Here is a 17,270-nt window from a genome sequence, read left to right on the forward strand (position 1 = left end):
CAGTAAGAAAAGGAAGAAGGGAATATTAGAGATTGTGTGCAAGCAAATCTTTAAGAAATACAAAAATTAATATGAATAGCAAAGCTTACCGGAGAGGTGACTTGCAGAATTATATGGACTAAATTTACTTCCACTGTCTATGTCAGAGTGGGCAAACTACAGCCCGGGGGCCGCATCTGGCCCTTCAGATGTTTTAATCTGGCCCTCGAGCTTCCAAGGGGGAGTGGGGTCTGGGGCTTGCCCTGCTCCACACATGCCGTGGCTCCATGCGGCTCCTGGAAGCAGTGACATGTTTCTCCTCCGGCTTCTATGCGTAGGGGCAGCCAGTTGGCTCTGCACGCTGCCCCACCCCAAGTGCTGCCCGCGCAGCTCCCATTGGCCGGGAACCATGAGCATTCATGGCCGGCCATACAATTTCTATACCCAGATGTGGCCCTTAGTCCAAAAAGTTTGCGCACCTCTGGTCTATGTCCTCCTAGCAGTGTGTAATGAACAGGGCTCAAATTTGGCTGGATTGCTGTGGGTCAGCAACCCAGTACCTTCTTTCAGGATCCCCTCTTATTCTCAAGAATCTCAGATTTCATGTGCGTGAAAAGGTCTGTAGATGTTATAGTGGTGCAGAAAATCTTTACAAAGTGAGTTTTACGTAGATGATGCAGAGATGTCTCCCTGAGTTTATAGGGACACTAAAACAACTCAGATTTCCAAGGCCAATCATTTAAAAGTAAACATTGTTAATTCGCATGGTCTATTGAAGCACGTAAGGAAAGAGGGAGGATCATATTGTGAACATCTTCATAATTTATTGTAAGGGCTCCATGAGATGATATTGATTAGGAGAGTATTATTACTATTTTCACTCCCCAGTTTGACCATGGGAGTCAAGAAGCCAGAAGAGAGGAATATAGATTAGAGAGACATGTGAGCCATGCCTAAAGGGGAGCCAATCCTTCAGTGCCCAGTAGGGCACTGAAGCCCCACTGTGGGGAAGCCAAGCTGAGTGTAGTCTAGTAGAGCACATGTGATCACATTTTGAACAACTTCACAATCTACTTCGAGTGGTATCTCAAGTGGGCAATGCTTGAAAGAGTACGCCACTTCTTTTCCAACCCTAGCCTCGTTGGCATGCTTCCTTGTAGAAGCCCTGCGGGCTTCCAGCATGCCTGCCTCTCAAACCAGATGCAAATAACCTTCCTAGAGTGCCTCCCACAGGCAGAGGTGTGGTCTTGTATATCATATGGGAAAGCAGCAATGTATCTCATTTGAGGGAGGTGTCCAGCAGAGTGCCTCAGGAATCCATCGTAAATCCAGATTTATTTGTCCACTTTGCACCTTAAAGAGTAGGTAATTGTATACACAGAATGTTGCAAATAGCACTCATAACAAAGAGGTTGGAAGAAGGGATAGGAGATAAAATGAGAAACAGGCAGATATAGGTATATACATTTGGGTAAAAACTAGGGCTATTGGTTAATCACAGTTAACTCCTGCAATTAACTCAAAATATTAATTGTGATTAATTGCAATTTTAATTGCACTATTAAACAATAGAATACCAATTGATATTTATTAAATATTTTGGATGTTTTTCTACATTTTCAAATATATTGATTTCAGTTACAATACAGAATACAAAGTATACAGTGCTCACTTTATATTACTATTTTTGATTACAAATATTTGCACTCTAAACATGATAAAACAAACAGTATTTTTCACCTCATATAAGTACTAAAGTGCACTCTCATGAAAGTGCATCTTATAAATGTTGATTTTTTTTTGTTACATAACTGCACTCAAAACCAAAACAATGTAAAACTTTAGCACCTACAAGTCCACTCAATCCTACTTCTTGTTCAGTCAAACGCTAAAACAAACAAGTTTGTTTACATTTACGGGAGATAATGCTGCCTGCTTCTTATTTACAATGTCATCTGAAAGTGAGAACAGGTATTCACACGGCACTTTTGTAGCTGGCATTGCAAGGTATTTACATGCCAGATATGCTAAACATTTGTATGCCCCTTCGTGCTTCGGCCACCATTCCAGAGGACATGCTTCCATGCTGTCAATGCGCGTTAAAAAAATAATACATTAATTAAATTTGTGACTGAACTCCTTGGGGGAGAATTATACATCCCCTGCTCAGTTTTACCCACATTCTGCCATATATTTCATGTCATAGCAGTCTCGAATGATGACCCAGCACATATTCTTTGTTTTAAGAACACTTTCGCTGCAGATCTGATAAAATGCAAAGAAGGTACTAATGTGAGATTTCTAAAGATGGCTACAGCACTAAACCCAAGGTTTAAGAACCTGAAGTGCCTTCCAAAATCTGAGAGGGATGATGTGTGGAGCATACTTTCAGAAGTCTTAAAAGAGCAACACTCCAATATGGAAACTATAGAACCCAAACCACCAAAAAAGAAAATCTGCTGGTGGCATGTGACTCAGATAATGAAAATGAACATGTGTCGGTCTGCACTGCTTTGGATCGTTATCGAGCAGAACCTGTCATCAGCATGGACTCATGTCCTCTGGAATGGTGGTTGAAGCATGAAGGGACATGAATTTTTAAGGCATCTGGCACAAATACCTTGCAATGCCGGCTACAACATTGTTTTGGTCTTGAGTGTAGGGTGCGGGTTTTTTGGTACGTAATTCAACATTTGTAAGTTGCACTTTCATGATAAAGTGATTGCACTACAGTACTTGTAATGCGGGAATTGAAAAATACTATCTTTTGTTTTTTACAGTGCAAATACTTGTATTAAAAATAAAGTTAGCATTGTACACTTTGTATTCTTTGTAATTGAAATCAATATGTTTGAAAATGTAGAAAATATCCAAAAATATTTAACTACATGGTATTCTATTATTAACGGTGTGATTAATCATGATTAATTTTTTTAATCATGATTGATTTTTTAATCCCTTGACAGCCTAGTAAAACAATCCAAAACTCAGACTCAAAGAAAGTGTGACACTTTGTGAGCACTAATGTTAAAAAAATTATTTGTGGAGGACAGCAATTTAGATAAGCATTCACATTGCTGTAGAGCAGCAAATAAAACTTGTTTTCTTTGGATTACAGAAGCAGAGTCATCACATCTAGGGAATCATTTTTAAACTATTAAACCATTTTTATGAATGAACTCAGTTTGTTCTATAGATTACAATGAGATCTACAAAACAAAATATGAACAAAAATCTAGTTAGGCATTTGAGTTGTGTACACAATATTTCTGATCAGATCATTAGTGTATTTTTTAACAATACACAGAGAACTCAAAAAAGCTGAACAGATATTGGTGGCCCTCCAAAGAAAAGAATTGACTACATCTTCGTGGTCACCAAGGGTAGAAAATTTGAACCCAAAGGAAATAATTGAAGGATGTAAAAGGAACTGTAAAAAAAGGAGTCAGAATGAACATTGTATTTAGCCATAACAATAACAGATGCTACCACTCTAGAACGTAAATAATGTTTCTTTAGTTAATATTTAATAGCATAAATCAGAAGGGTAGAAACCCCAGATTTGTATAAGGGACTGCTACTCACTTCCCAGGCTAAAGCTGTTGGGAGTTAATCGTTTGTCATATTACATAGATCTGAACAATTCTTAACCTTTGAAGTTTCACACTTCCTTTCACCATTTGCTATTAACTTTTCATAGATTTTTTTTAGATATGAATATACATTACAGTATGTGGATTAATTAGGATTATTATAGAAACATGAGAGATTGATCTTGGTTATTACAAACTAGCCCATTATTAATAGAATATAGAGCCCAATATTCTCATTTCCTTACTCTTACAATCAATTGGTGGTAGGAAGGCAAGTGAAGAAGAATCAATCAAATGACAGCAGTAAAGTAGTATGAAATATATTAGTGTTCCACAAGGAGGGGACTAATCTAGGAGTTGTAACATAGCATGTCACATTGCAGAGAGGGATGAAGGATGAACATATCTTTGTAGAAGTAATAATGAAAGACAAACGAGAAGGGGTGAGAGTGTGTGTGTGTATATATATATATATATATATGCACTTGCATTAGGGAGTGGTAGTAATGGTGGTAAATCAGGCAAAAAACTTTGGAAGGATATCTTTGCTGTGATTTATAGATCTTTCTGTAGGATATCAATATTTTTATAGCAATGTTCCCAATCATCCAGCATCTCTTGGGTTTTTAAATGCAAATATTTAACTGCTCATATTTCACTTTTTACTTGTGCACAAGAGTGAAAGCAGAGATATGAGCTGTGAAGAAGCTGGAGACTAGTAGGGAAAGAACTGGGATTATCTTTATTTAGGTGGCTGTGGGGAGAGATGTGGAGGTGGGAGCCTAGTTGTTGCGGCCTATTTAATCGAATATTTCTTGAACCTTGGTTTAGATTTTACTGTGCTTTAAAAAAAAAAAGCGGGGCGGGGGGCAGGGAGGGGGGTATGCCCTCTGGATACCAAAAACATCCCCCTATATCTTTTTCTTTATTTTTTGGAGCATTTGATTTTTTTAAGTTATAAATGCCTCCTTATCCATTTAATATATAGTCATGGGAAAGGATTCTTAACATGTTTGACATTAATTTTATGACATCATATTGATTTACATGGGATTTATTGGTTTTCTGTTATACATCTGAAAGTTAGAAGATATGATGTAGAAAGTGATTTCCTTCCTTGTTCTGATTACTCCCTAAAGGACTCTTCCAGTATTTAGATTCTCACTGATGGAGTTAACATTTGTGGCTTGTCAACACTATTGTAATTCTACATTTATATGATGGTAGCACATAAAGGCCAATTAATTCTACTGTGTTAGGTGACTAGGCAAGTAAAGGTTTATACTCAGAGAACTACTTTTAAGTGTATTATAGTATTTAAGCAGTAAATATAACAGGAATTTAACACTTAGGAACAGTACAATTAATGTGATAAACCTCTAAAACTTTACTGATATGTAATTGAGTTTAAGGGAGTCTAACTGCTGTAGCTTATAGATTTGTATACTGTGTATCTCCTTGAGGTGTAAGTTAATTTATTTTTATTTAGTTATTCATCTAGATTTAAAATAATAAAGTCATCTATCCAAGGCTCAAGGCACCTAAACCCAATTCATCATACAACAAATATAATTAAATTAAATCTCAGCAGCATTAAAATCAATTCCACAGGAACTAGATTGTCCACCCACCTGCCCCCTTCATCTAGGAAGCACATACCCTCAGCCTTTTCCAGAGACCCTATCAAACAGGTGTCTTTTGTAGCATGCCTGAAAAGTCATCAGACTTGTGCTATTTCAGATTAGAAGGGAGCAAGTTCCAGAGTGCCACAGTCCTCACAGAGAATGCCCTGACAACCTCTTTTGTAATGAGGGGATGATTAAAGGATTAGAAAAAATGCTTTATAGTGATAGATTCAAAAGGCTCAATCTATTTAGCTTAACAAAGGTAAAGTCAAGGCGACTTAATAGCAGTCCCTAAGTATCTACACGTGGAACAAATATTTAATATGGGCTCCCAAATCTAGCAGAGAAAGGTACAACATGATTCAGTGGCTGGAAGTTGAAGGTAGGCAAATTCAGACTGTAAATAAAATGTACATTTTAACAGCAGAGTAATTAACCATTGGAACAATTTATCAAGGGTATGCTGGATTCTCCATCTCTGACAACTTTTAAATCAAGATTGGATGTTTTTATAAAAGATCTGCTTTATGAATCCAGCTCTATGTGTTCAGTAGGGACAGACCACAACTGTGGCAGTATGTCATAGGGAGAGAAGCCATTTTTCAAGCAGGCTGATCCCAGGCCGTTTAAGGCTTTAGAGCTCATAACCAATGCAGAGCCAGTGCAGCTCTTGAAACACTGGGGTCATGTGCTCCCAGAGAGATACCCTGCTCAGTAAGTGTGTCCTTCAGTTCTGCTCTAGCTTTAGTCTCTGAATGATTTTAATGGCTGAAGCCCCATGTACAGCACATCTTAAAGTAACAAAAGCATTGATAACAGTTGCAAGGTCCACATCACAACCTCTTAGTCAGACACATTGTAAAAAGTTGATTGGATCACTGTTGTAATATGATTGTGAAGCAGCAGCTGGGAGTCTAAGTTGTGAACACTATTAACTAATGGCAGATGTACTCCCTCAATTGAAGGGATGGAAGAGACTTCCACCATCTCCTCTAGTTGCTTCTCTTAACCCACCATAATCACTTCAGTCTTCTCTGGGTAGAGCTTCAATCGCCTTACTCCCATCCATGCCCCCATCTTGATTAGACACTGGCTGAGGTGTTGAACTGCATGATTTGAGTCAGATGAGATAAAGACATACAACCAAGTGTCATCCTCATATTGAAAGTACCAAACCCCATGCTGCCTTACTAACTCCTCCACTAGCCCCATGTACATAATGAACAGAAGTGGTGATAATATGGCATGCTGCGGTGTCCTATGCTTGAGAGCTCTTCACGAAGAGGAGCAATGGCCCACAATTATCCTATAAGATCATAGAATATCAGGGTGGGAAGGGACCTCAGGAGGTCCTCTAGTCCAACCCTCTGCTCAAAGCAGGACCAATCCCCAGACAGATTTTTACCCCCGTTCCCTAAATGGCCCCCTCAAGGATTGAACTCACAACCCTAGGTTTAGGAGGCCAATGCTCAAACCACTGAGCTATCCCTCTCCCTTTCTTTTCTTTCAGCGACGTCTGAAAGAAAAGAGCAAAGCTACAGCACACCAGCCTTATCCACTCCCACCAGAGGCGAGTCAGCAGCATCCCATGATCGATAGTATCAAAGGCAGCTGATAGATCTAATAATACCAGCATGTACACCTGATCATCCATTGCCAGGAGGAGATCACTGATGAGTCTCTGAGCCATAGCGAGGCCTATACCCAGATTTATAAGGGTCAAAGAGATCAAATGCATCCAAGTATTGTGAGAATTCTCTCACCACAACTTTTTCAACAATCTTGCCCCAAAAAGGAAGAGGTAATGCTGGTTGATAATTAGCAAGATGGTCAGTGTCCAGTGATGACTTCTTAAGCAAAGGCCATACCTTTACTTTGTTTGAAGCAATAAGCAGTCTGTCCTCTCTGAGAGGTGTTGACAATCTCCACAAACAAGAGATCCAATCTTTACCAATTGCTCTTTGCCACAGGGGAAGGACGTGGATACAAAGCACAGGTTGTAGATGAAGTATCTCACCACCTACAGTACCTCAGGGAGCATTAACTGGCTGAAATTCTATCAGAGGTGAGGCCTTTGTTCCCTCAAGATCTTACTCTGCCATCACAAAAGCAGACAGCCCTCTGATCAATCTAAAGTTAAAATAGGCACTTCTCTACTTCATCTTAAAAGGTAGAATGTGTGGAGATTATATATTTGTGAATGGGTGGGAGTCCAGAGGAAGTCTAAGAATGTAATGCACTTACCAAGAGGGCCAGAATCAAGTGTCAGTTGCTCACAGTTACACCTTACAGCTTCAGGAGTTTCCTTATACTCAGTCACCTCTGAACTTCTCCTATGTTTCTAAGCAGTTTGTTTACACAGTGGGCAACAATATTATCACACAATAATTGTATTGGAATTGTATCTTTTATCTAAGTTTACTGTATTTTTATTTCAAGCCAGACCTTTGCACTATGGTAACAAAATCTTTTCAGTTTGATTTTTCTCTCTTTAGCTCCAAAGTGCCACAAGGATAAACATGAAATATTTCTTTAGGGGATTTTTAAAAATTAAATATTCAAAGCAAAAAACACAGTTTTCAAAAAATATGTTTGCTTTTCATGTGACCAGCTATGTGCATGATACAAAAAATACAATGGGTGAAATCTTGACCCCACTGTAGTCAATGAGAGTTTTTCCATTGATTTCAGTGCAGCCAGGATTTTGCCCTGTATGTTTGTTCATCACGGGAGGGGTTTTATTGAAGTATCCAGGGGTAGGTGTATGTAGGGATAAAATATATCTTTAATTTACCACCTTCTTGAAAACATATTTCAAAATTACTTTAATAGAAATCACTAGAGAAAAGATATTGAATTGCTTACCTTAACAATCCAGTATTTAGGAAAGCCCAAAATAATATACACAGTGCTTGAAAACTCCAGTGGCAAGGAGTCAGCTTCTCCTGGTGAGTGTGGAGGCCTAAACCATCAATCTCTGCATACTTAAGCTTTAGTTTTTTTATAAAAATTAAATTTCTCACCCTTTTAGTTAAAATTCCCAAAGTGAACAAAATGTAAATTGATACACTGTTATCTTTGTAAGTAGGGTGACCAGATGAGAGACATGAAATATCAGGATGCCAGGGGGGCAAATATTGGGGGTGCTGGCGGAGTAAAAAAAAAACAAAACCCCAAGGGCTGTCGGCAGAGGAAAGAACAAAAACAAAAGCAAAAAAACCCCTAAGAATTGCCGGAGCAAAGGAAAAATTGGTGGGGGCTGAGCTCCCACTGGCAGCTCCTTGCGCCCCCCCCCCCCCACCAGCTCGCCTCCACCTCCCCTGAGCGGGCTGCCGCATCCTGCTTCTCCCTCTTTCCTCCAGCACTTGTGCCGCCATACAGCTGATTAGCGCAAGCCTGGGAGGGAGGGGGGAGGAGGAGGAGGAATGCGGCGTGCTTGGGGAAGAGGCGGAGCCAGGGCAGGGATTTGGGGAGGGATCCAATGAGACAGTGATGGGACAGGGCGGGGAGCAAGGCAAGGGTGGGAATTTGAGGAGGAATCCAATGGGGGATGGAGGGGTCGGAGTTGGGGGGGGGGACACGAGCCCCCTCCGCCTGTGCGCCGGAGGGCAAAATATCGGGACAATTCATCCCGACCGAACATCAGTCGGGACGCGGGACAAACAAGTAAATATCGGGACAATCCCGATAAAATCGGGACATCTGGTCACCCTATTTGTAAGTCTGCAGACAGATTTCTCCACTGGTTCTATAGCTGCTCATGACTCTGCCAGGAAGCAAGAGTAAAATTAACAAGGCTTGTATCCCTTTTGATGTTACTATTCAACAGTCCCCTAGTTAGCAGTGAAAGTGTCAAGAATCATGAAAATCTCATGTTGCTGCTGCAATAGAGTTAAGCATTGAAATTTATTTCTGGGAAAGAAGGACCAAGCAATTAAATCTGTGAGAGAGGCATAATACCAGAGGCTCACTGCCTCTTGGCAGTACCTATTGGGTTCCGGGAAGTGGGCGAGTTAAAAGATTTCCCCCCCCAGCCTAAGGGGAGGATCTACAGGACCTGAAACCCAACTGAATTCGGGGGACAACTAATGAAATAACGGGAACAGGAGTGAGGTCAGAGGGTCAAAAGAAGGGAACCTGACGGGGACACTGAGCAGAGAACCCCGGACAGCGCCCACTGCTCCTCAAAGGCGTCAAGGGAGCCAGTGGATGCTGCCCAGAGGAACTCTGCTCGGATACGTGAACAGACAGAGGCTTCCTGGTTCTGCAATGTTAATTAGAGCATGTAGTGGACCAGTAGTCCTTCAGTTGAAAGCACTGAGTCAAAGGGGGGAGGGATAGCTCAGTGGTTTGAGCATTGGCCTGCTAAACCCAGCATTGTGAGTTCAATCCTTGAGGGGGCCACTTAGGGGGCTGGGACAAAATCAGTACTTGGTCCTCCTAGTGAAGGCAGCAGTCTGGACTTGATGATCTTCCAAGGTCCCTTCCAGTGCTAGGAGATAGGATATCTCCATTAATTTATATTTATAACAAAGAAGAAAAATAAAAGTAGAAGTTCTTGTTTGGTCTTAGAGTAAATATAATTCTAAAGACTTTATCTTGTCTTCACTTATGCATGTGTTAACACATGCACACATAGCAGAAAGGTTCCTAAACCTCCATGTGCAGAAAGAGCACAGGAATGCAGGACCATATATGAAAATTGGACAGTATAGTTCTAAAATATAATTAATATGAAAGATGTGGTCCTATCCATTAAATTATAGTACATTTAACTACACATACTGAGGTATTAACATAAAAATAACTTTGCTTTATGCTTTTTAAGAATGCTTTCTTTCTCATTTTTGAAGCCCTAGAAAGGGACTCTTAAACAGGACCAAAGCACACATTGCTATTTCTTGCAAAAGTAGAAAACCTCAACAGGGAAGATTTTTTTTACCCCTAAAGTGAAATTTTAAAATAAGCCCTAAATTGAAAAGCTATTCTAAAAGGGGAACAAACGTGCATAGAATATTCTTTGTCATTTCTTGCTCCTAGTTTAAAAAATAGCAATAAAATTCTTTAGCTTGATAATATATTAAGAACATCTTTTGCTTTTTAGTCTGGAATTCAAAGATCTTAAGTGCCGCTATGCTGCCAAGTAATTACTTGTAAATAAATTCCTGGGGTTGGACCAGATGTTGTCTCATCATATGTGTGGCTGGGGGAAATAGAACCCAGAGAATGAGTAGAGATAGAAACTTAATAATAGTGTGGAGGGAAAAAATACTTAATTGTGCTGAACATTTTCTTTGTAATAGATGCCTTCCTTTCAATCCACACTATGTAAAGCAGTTCACACATGCCATAGTCTTTGATATAGGATCATAGGGGATGCAGACCACACTATACTTATCTATCATCTATGTATTTGGTGAGGAGAGAGAGAGAGAATAGATCACTGGCAGTAATAATCCATTTCCACAATGTCTCTATGCTTAAGTCAGAGCCATTATTCTCACTTTTCTGTCACAGCCTGCTATCATTCTTTAATTCTCTGGGACAAATTCAGAGGTGATGCAGTACAAATTGGTATGTCCACCTTACTGGATATTAAGTGTTATTGTTGCACACTGAAGAAGGTTGTAGAAGGAAAGTAACCAATAGGAGGGTGCAAAGAAGATGTAAGATAGAGCAAACCCCAGTATACTTTATCTTTCATCATCTTGCTCTTGATAATTGTTTTTACAATCCCAGCTTTCCACTTCGGCATGCTGCTTGCACTCACAGTTTACGCTGCCATTTACATCACCTTGCTATTTGTTCGCATAACCAAGAACTTGCATTTACAGTAAGCCTTTGAAAAGGTCTCTCACCAAAGGCTCTTAAGCAAAGTAAGCAGTCATGGTAAGAAGGAGGGTCCTCTCCTGGATCAGTAACTGGTTAAAACACAGGAAATAAAGGGTAGGAATAAAAGGTCAGTTTTCAGAATGGAAAGAGGTAAGTGGTGGTGACCCCCAGGGATCTGCACTGAGACCGGTGCTGTTCAATATATTCATAAATGATCTGGAAAAAGGGGTAAACAGTGAGGTGGTAAAATTTGCAAACAATACAAAATTGCTCAAGATAATGAAGTCCAAAGGTGACTGTAAAGAGCTATAAAGGGATCTTACAAAACTGAGTGACTGGGCAACAAAATGGCAGATGAAATTCAGTGTTGATAAATGCAAAGTAATGCACATTGGAAAACAATCCCAACTATATATTCAAAATGATGGGATCTAAATTAGCTGTTACCACTAAAAAAAGAGCTCTTACAGTCATTGTGAAAAAATCCACTCAATGTGCAGCAGCAGTAAAAAAAAGCTAACAAAATGTTAGGAACCATTATGAAAGGGATAGATAATAAGACAGAAAATATCATAATGCTACTACATATATCCATGCACACCTTGAATGCTGTGTGCAGTTCTGGTCACCCTATCTCAAAAAAGATATATTAGAATTGGAAAAGGTACAGAGGAGGATAATACAAATGATTAAGGGTATGGAACAGCTTCCATCTGAGGAGAGATTAAAAAGCCTTGGACTGTTCAGCTTGAAAAAGAGACAGCTAAGGGAGGATATGATAGAAGTTTATAAAATCATGAATGGTATAGAGAAAGTGAATAAGGAAATGTTATTTACTCCTTCACATAACACAAGAACCAGGGTTCACCAAATGAAATTAATAGGCAGCAGGTTTAAAACAAACAAAATGAAGTACTTCTTCACACAACACACATCAACCTTTGGAACTCATTTCCAGAGGATGTTGTGAAGGGCAAAAGTATAATGGGATTCAAAAATAATTAGGTACGTTCATGGAGGATAGGTCCATCAACGGCTATTAGCCAACATGGTCAGAGATGCAACCCCCTGCTCTGGGTGGTCCTAGCCTCTACTTGCCAGACTGGGAGTGGATGGCAGGGGATGGATCACTCAGTGATTACCTGTTCTGTTCATTCCCTCTGAAGCACCTGACATTGGCCACTGTTGGAAAATCAGATACTGGGCTAGATGGGCCCCTGGCCTGACCCATTATGGCCGTTCTTATGAACTGTGTGGGGAAGTCTGTTTTACTTCATTTTTGACCCTTAGAGGGGCACTATCTTTTCAAGGTTCTGGAGTTCTTCTTGATTCTTCATTATCTCTTGGTCTTTCATTAGTTCATGTAATAGAGGAACAGACTCTACCAATGGTGGGCAGGGTTTGTCTATGGTGTGTAACAAAGTTCCTCCTCTACCTTGGTGGGTCCTGCGCTTATTGGCGGATTTGCTCACTTCACAGATTCACCCTGTGGGTCAGGAAACAGTCCAGAGACCTTCCCCTCTGGTAGAAGCTATAGTCCAGGTCAATTCCTCCTGTGTTTGATCAGGAGTTGGGAGATATGGGGGGAACCCGTGCCTGCCCTCTACTCTGGGTTCCAGCCCAGGGCCCTGTGGACTGCAGCTGTTTAGAGAGCCTCCTGGTACAGTTGCACGACACCTACAACTCCCTGGGCTACTTCCCAATGGCCTCCTCCCAACACCTTCTTTGTCCTCACCACCAGACCTTCCTCCTGATGTCTGATAACACTTGTACTTCTCAGTCCTCCAGCAGTACGCCTACTCACTCTCCGCTTCTTGCCCACCTCTTGCTCCCAGTTCCTTTTACACACACACCCACCCTGGCTTGACTGGAGTGAGCCCTTTTATAGCATCAGAGGGGCCTTAATTAGAGTCAGGGGCTTAACTGCCTCACCTGACTCTTAGCAGGTTAATTGGAGTCAGGTGGTCTATTAGCCTGGAGCAGCCCCTGCTCTGGTCACTCAGGGAACAGAAAACTACTTATCCAGTGACCAGTATATCTCCCTTCTGCTACTCTGCTGTTCCCAACTGGTCTGAGTCTATCACAGGTGTAAATTGGTGCATACTGCTACTTAACTCTACATCTAGCCATGTTTAGCTTTCTTTTATTGTAGTAACATAGACAGGAACATAGTCACAGTATTACAGTGATATAAAGTCCTCATACGGGATTTTATATATATTTTTTTAAATTATGCAAAAGAACTTTCTTTAGAGGAACCAGAAAATGTGTTGCTGTTTTCCTCATTGTTTAAGGTCTAGCTTTTTCCTGGTTTGTTGTGCAGATCATTCAGATCAATTACTTAGATTAGTTCCTCACTCTCAGATTCAGTGTTTGATATGCATTGTAGGAATTCAGACTTTAGGCTGTCATTGAGACTACCATGAGGTGCAGCCCTCATCACCAGACTGGTACCTCCTTCTGGTCTTGCTGGGGATTAGCCTGACACTGACTGCCCTATCCACAATCTGCACGCTGGCAATCTGTCTTTGTTCCCACCTACAGATCCTCTCTCACTTCCCAGAACTGCAGCATCCTCTTTGCGACTCAGCCCTCTGGCTAGGTCGCCATCCATGTTTCCCCCTTCTGGGTGGGGATTATTTCTGTACAACCGTCCACCCCTTTCCCTAGTGGTTGGGACCTGGACCCACCCACTTCTCCGGGCCTCAGCCCAGGGACCCTGTAATTAGCAACCTCCTGCTACTCCTCTGTAACCTCCGTCAATGCTGTTATATTTTCCTGGGCCTCTTCCCCATGGCCCCAGCATCTTCTTCACCCTCACCTCAGGGCACTCAGCTGCTCAGTCCCAGCAGCCAGCCAGGAGCTCCCACTTGCTTCCCTAGTCCCTGCTGCTCTGTCCAAGGTGTTTAGTTCTCTCAGCCCTCCAGGGACGCAGTCCTTACTCCCTGGGCTCCCAGTAGCAACTGCTCACTACTTTGCCCTGCAGGTCCCTTTTATCTGAGCATGCCGGGCCCTGATTGGTTGCTCCCTGAAACTCCACCCTGGTTTGCTGTGCTTTCCGCACCCCCTCTGGGCTGCTTGGAGTACTCACCTCCATTGCTACTTCTGGGGCAAGGCATGGTTAACCTCTTTTATGCCTATGTGGGGGAGGTACCCCATCCCAGGGACTGTGCAACTATTTCAGAAACATACTAAAAAAAATTTAGTTCCTCAATATGGGGCAGCACTGCAAAATCTCAATCAATGTCCATTTCTGAAACCACCAAAATGTGGGTGTTTGGCTGCAGTGTTTAAGTGCAGGTTTGGTGATTGTTTTTAGCAGTTTGGCATATTTTTCTGGTCTTTACACACTTTACTTGTTCAGTACAAAAGAAGAAAAGAGCAATCATTAATGGAATACTGTACTAGTTGTCTCAGATAGTCAGCACTGTGACACTGAAGCATACTCACTGCTTCTAGATGTTACATGGGCCAACATGGGTTTTGGATCTGAAGTCAAATGGAGTTCAGTGGTTGCTATAAATACACCGCTAGAATTTTAAATTGTTCTACTCCAGAAACCGGAGGTTAAAATAATAGCACTCGGAGACTACATAGCTGCAACATAGTTTACAAAACATGATTCAATGATTTGCCTAGTGACGGAGGTACATTTTCCAGTTTGTTTATAATGAGAAATCCCTTTGTATTAGTTTCAGGCTTGCAAGCACATGAGAGAGGTGCCTCATTGTGTCTGATCCAATGCACATTGAAGTCAATGAGATGCTTTGCTTGCAATGACATGTGATTCATTTTAGCTATGGGCCAAATTGTGGCTTGAGCTCACAAGGTAGCATAGAATCATACAAGGAGCTCCCTTACATTCCTACCAGTTATTTGCACTGGAGCCACTACATCCTCTCCTGTCTAGAAGGAGAAGAGGAGCAGAGAGCTGGTTCCACACCGTCCCCATGGTGCCCAGTGAGGTAGTTACATCAGCACATCATGTGATGTATGTTGGATCAGGTATAGACCCTGGAGCACTGGGGAGCTCAGAAGGAAGATTGTGACTCTGGAGCCATAATCTCACTCCTGGGCTGTTCCAGAGGCAGCACAATAGTGCACTGCCCCTTACTCTGGGCAGATCACAAACATCTATTAAACACAAAGTAATGGAACTTTCAAACAACAAAAAACAACACTGAGAATGCTGCATGCATATTGGGTATGGTTCTGTATTTGTGATGGAATATTGTTCTGGTTTCAGAGTTTTTTAAAAGTTCTACTGGTTTTGTTTCTCTCTCTTTCTCCTCTTTATTTCTTATAGTTTATTATGCTGACATACATCTTCATGCTGGCCTGGCTAGGGGTCACAGCTTTCACCTCTCTGCCTGTTTACATGTACTTCAATCTGTGGACCATTTGCCGAAATACCACCTTAGTGGAAGGGGCTAATCTCTGCTTGGACCTTCGTCAGTTTGGTAGGTGAATGATGTATGGTGAATATGAATTGAGACTTCAAACCCATTTAACAAAACAGCCTTTTAGAAATATTTCTTGGGAATGTTGTCTGCAAACCCTAGATGCTTCCAAAGTATGTCTAATACCTTACAAGTAGGTGCAGAATATGTATTTAAATTGGTAAACAAACCAACAAAAAAGTAATTCTATATTCTATCATTTCAATGATGTGCAGGTTTAAGGCACATCAGTTAAATTCATAGATGTCACTAAAATTGGAGTTATTGCAAACGCTACTGAAAATAGAGAAAACATGCAAAAAGGCTGAGAGAAATTAGAAATATGAACAGGAAATAAGAATATGACTGAGTCAACTAGGAAAAATGCAAATTGCTACATACAGGGGAAACAATCTGAAACCCAGATATACAGTAGGAGGGTGGGGGTACTGGAAAGCAGTAAAAAAGACTTACTGGTGTAGGGGCAGCAATAGACAGAAAATTAGCAATGAGCTTGCAGTGCAATACAGCATAAAAATGTAGTATTGATCTGTATACACAGTGGTACCACGTATTAGTTGGAAACTGCTACCTTCCTGGTGATAATGGCTGTAGTGAGTCTGCAGCTGGAAAACTGCTCCCGATTCTGGTCAGCTTAGAAAGATGGCAACAAAGTGGAGGGTATTCACAGATATGATAAAGGAGATGAGGGACATAAGTCGTAAGGAAGAGTTAAGACTGAAATAAGGAGGAAGGCAGTGCTGAAGCGGGGAATGAGAAACATCTCAAAATGTTAGAGGAGGGACAGACATAGCTTTAAACTGAGGACATTCTTGTGTCATTTCCCTGTCATGTCTCAGTATCCATTCTCTGACTGGGAAGAGGCAGGGGCATGGCTCCTGTGCCTTGCAAAGAGAATGTCTGTACTCTGCCTGCCTTAGTCTTTGCTTAGTCAATTCTAAGCCTCTTCCTGTAGCTCTTTTGTCTATCTGATAGCTTAGCAATAGAGGAAGAAAGAGTGCCTCAGTATCATCCAGGCAACAGGTCTCCGTCCTGATCTGGAAGAAGTGGATTTGATGGATTGTTCTTTTCCATTTCTGACTGATATGATTCAATAACAGCTAGTCTTCTTACTTTGCTCCCCAGAAGATAAGTGATCTGAGAGACATTTAAAGGTCAATGCTTATCTCTGGAAATGCTGTATGGGACTTTTGTTTTGTTAACATTTGCATCTGTATTTTATTTATATAATCCTTACAGTTTCCATCTGGTTTGCAAGTCCTGCAAAAAAACCCATTGATCCCCTACAGGGAAGGCACAGTAACACTGTAGTTTTCAACAGGCTAATCTGTGATTTAGTATTTTGTCACATGCTAAAGGGAACAGTACAGCAGCTTCTTGTTTCCCTTACTGTAAGCAGCTGCATTCATTATCAACAGATGATTAAGCACACCTCTGGGTAACATACTTTTATAGCCTCTAACAGATGCTTTGCACCAGACAAGCAAATTTGGATCCTGACCCTAGCACATTCTTCAGCATAAGGACAGAGTTTTTGAGTGTTTTTGTTTTTGAGTGTGCCAACAGGCCTAATATGTGCACTGGCTGAAAGTTATTTTCTAATATTTGAATACCCTGTTGGTTGGAATTAATAAAATCCAAAATGAAAATATAAAAAATGGGTTAAGGAATCATTCTCTGTGTTGCTTCCATTCATACTGTTACCAAAAGGGTAACATGTCAGCTTCATGACAATGAGAGAGACCAATTGAAGATCTAAGAGGTTGTTTTCCTGTTATGTA

The 17,270-nt window shown here is 41.0% G+C and overlaps 1 protein-coding gene across 3 annotated transcripts in view; it reads left to right on the plus strand.

The window, feature by feature from the left end:
- Positions 1 to 17,270, plus strand: part of GPM6A (glycoprotein M6A) — a 334,124-nt gene that overhangs the window by 302,458 nt on the left and 14,396 nt on the right. For all 3 annotated transcript variants that reach the window (XM_054030900.1, XM_054030899.1, XM_054030898.1), the window contains exon 4: positions 15,336 to 15,489. In XM_054030900.1, coding sequence (XP_053886875.1) covers positions 15,336 to 15,489 — 154 coding nt within the window. The remainder of the gene's footprint in view (positions 1 to 15,335; positions 15,490 to 17,270) is intronic.

The sequence above is a fragment of the Malaclemys terrapin genome, chromosome 5 (assembly GCF_027887155.1).
Source record: "Malaclemys terrapin pileata isolate rMalTer1 chromosome 5, rMalTer1.hap1, whole genome shotgun sequence".
NCBI lineage: Eukaryota > Metazoa > Chordata > Testudines > Emydidae > Malaclemys > Malaclemys terrapin.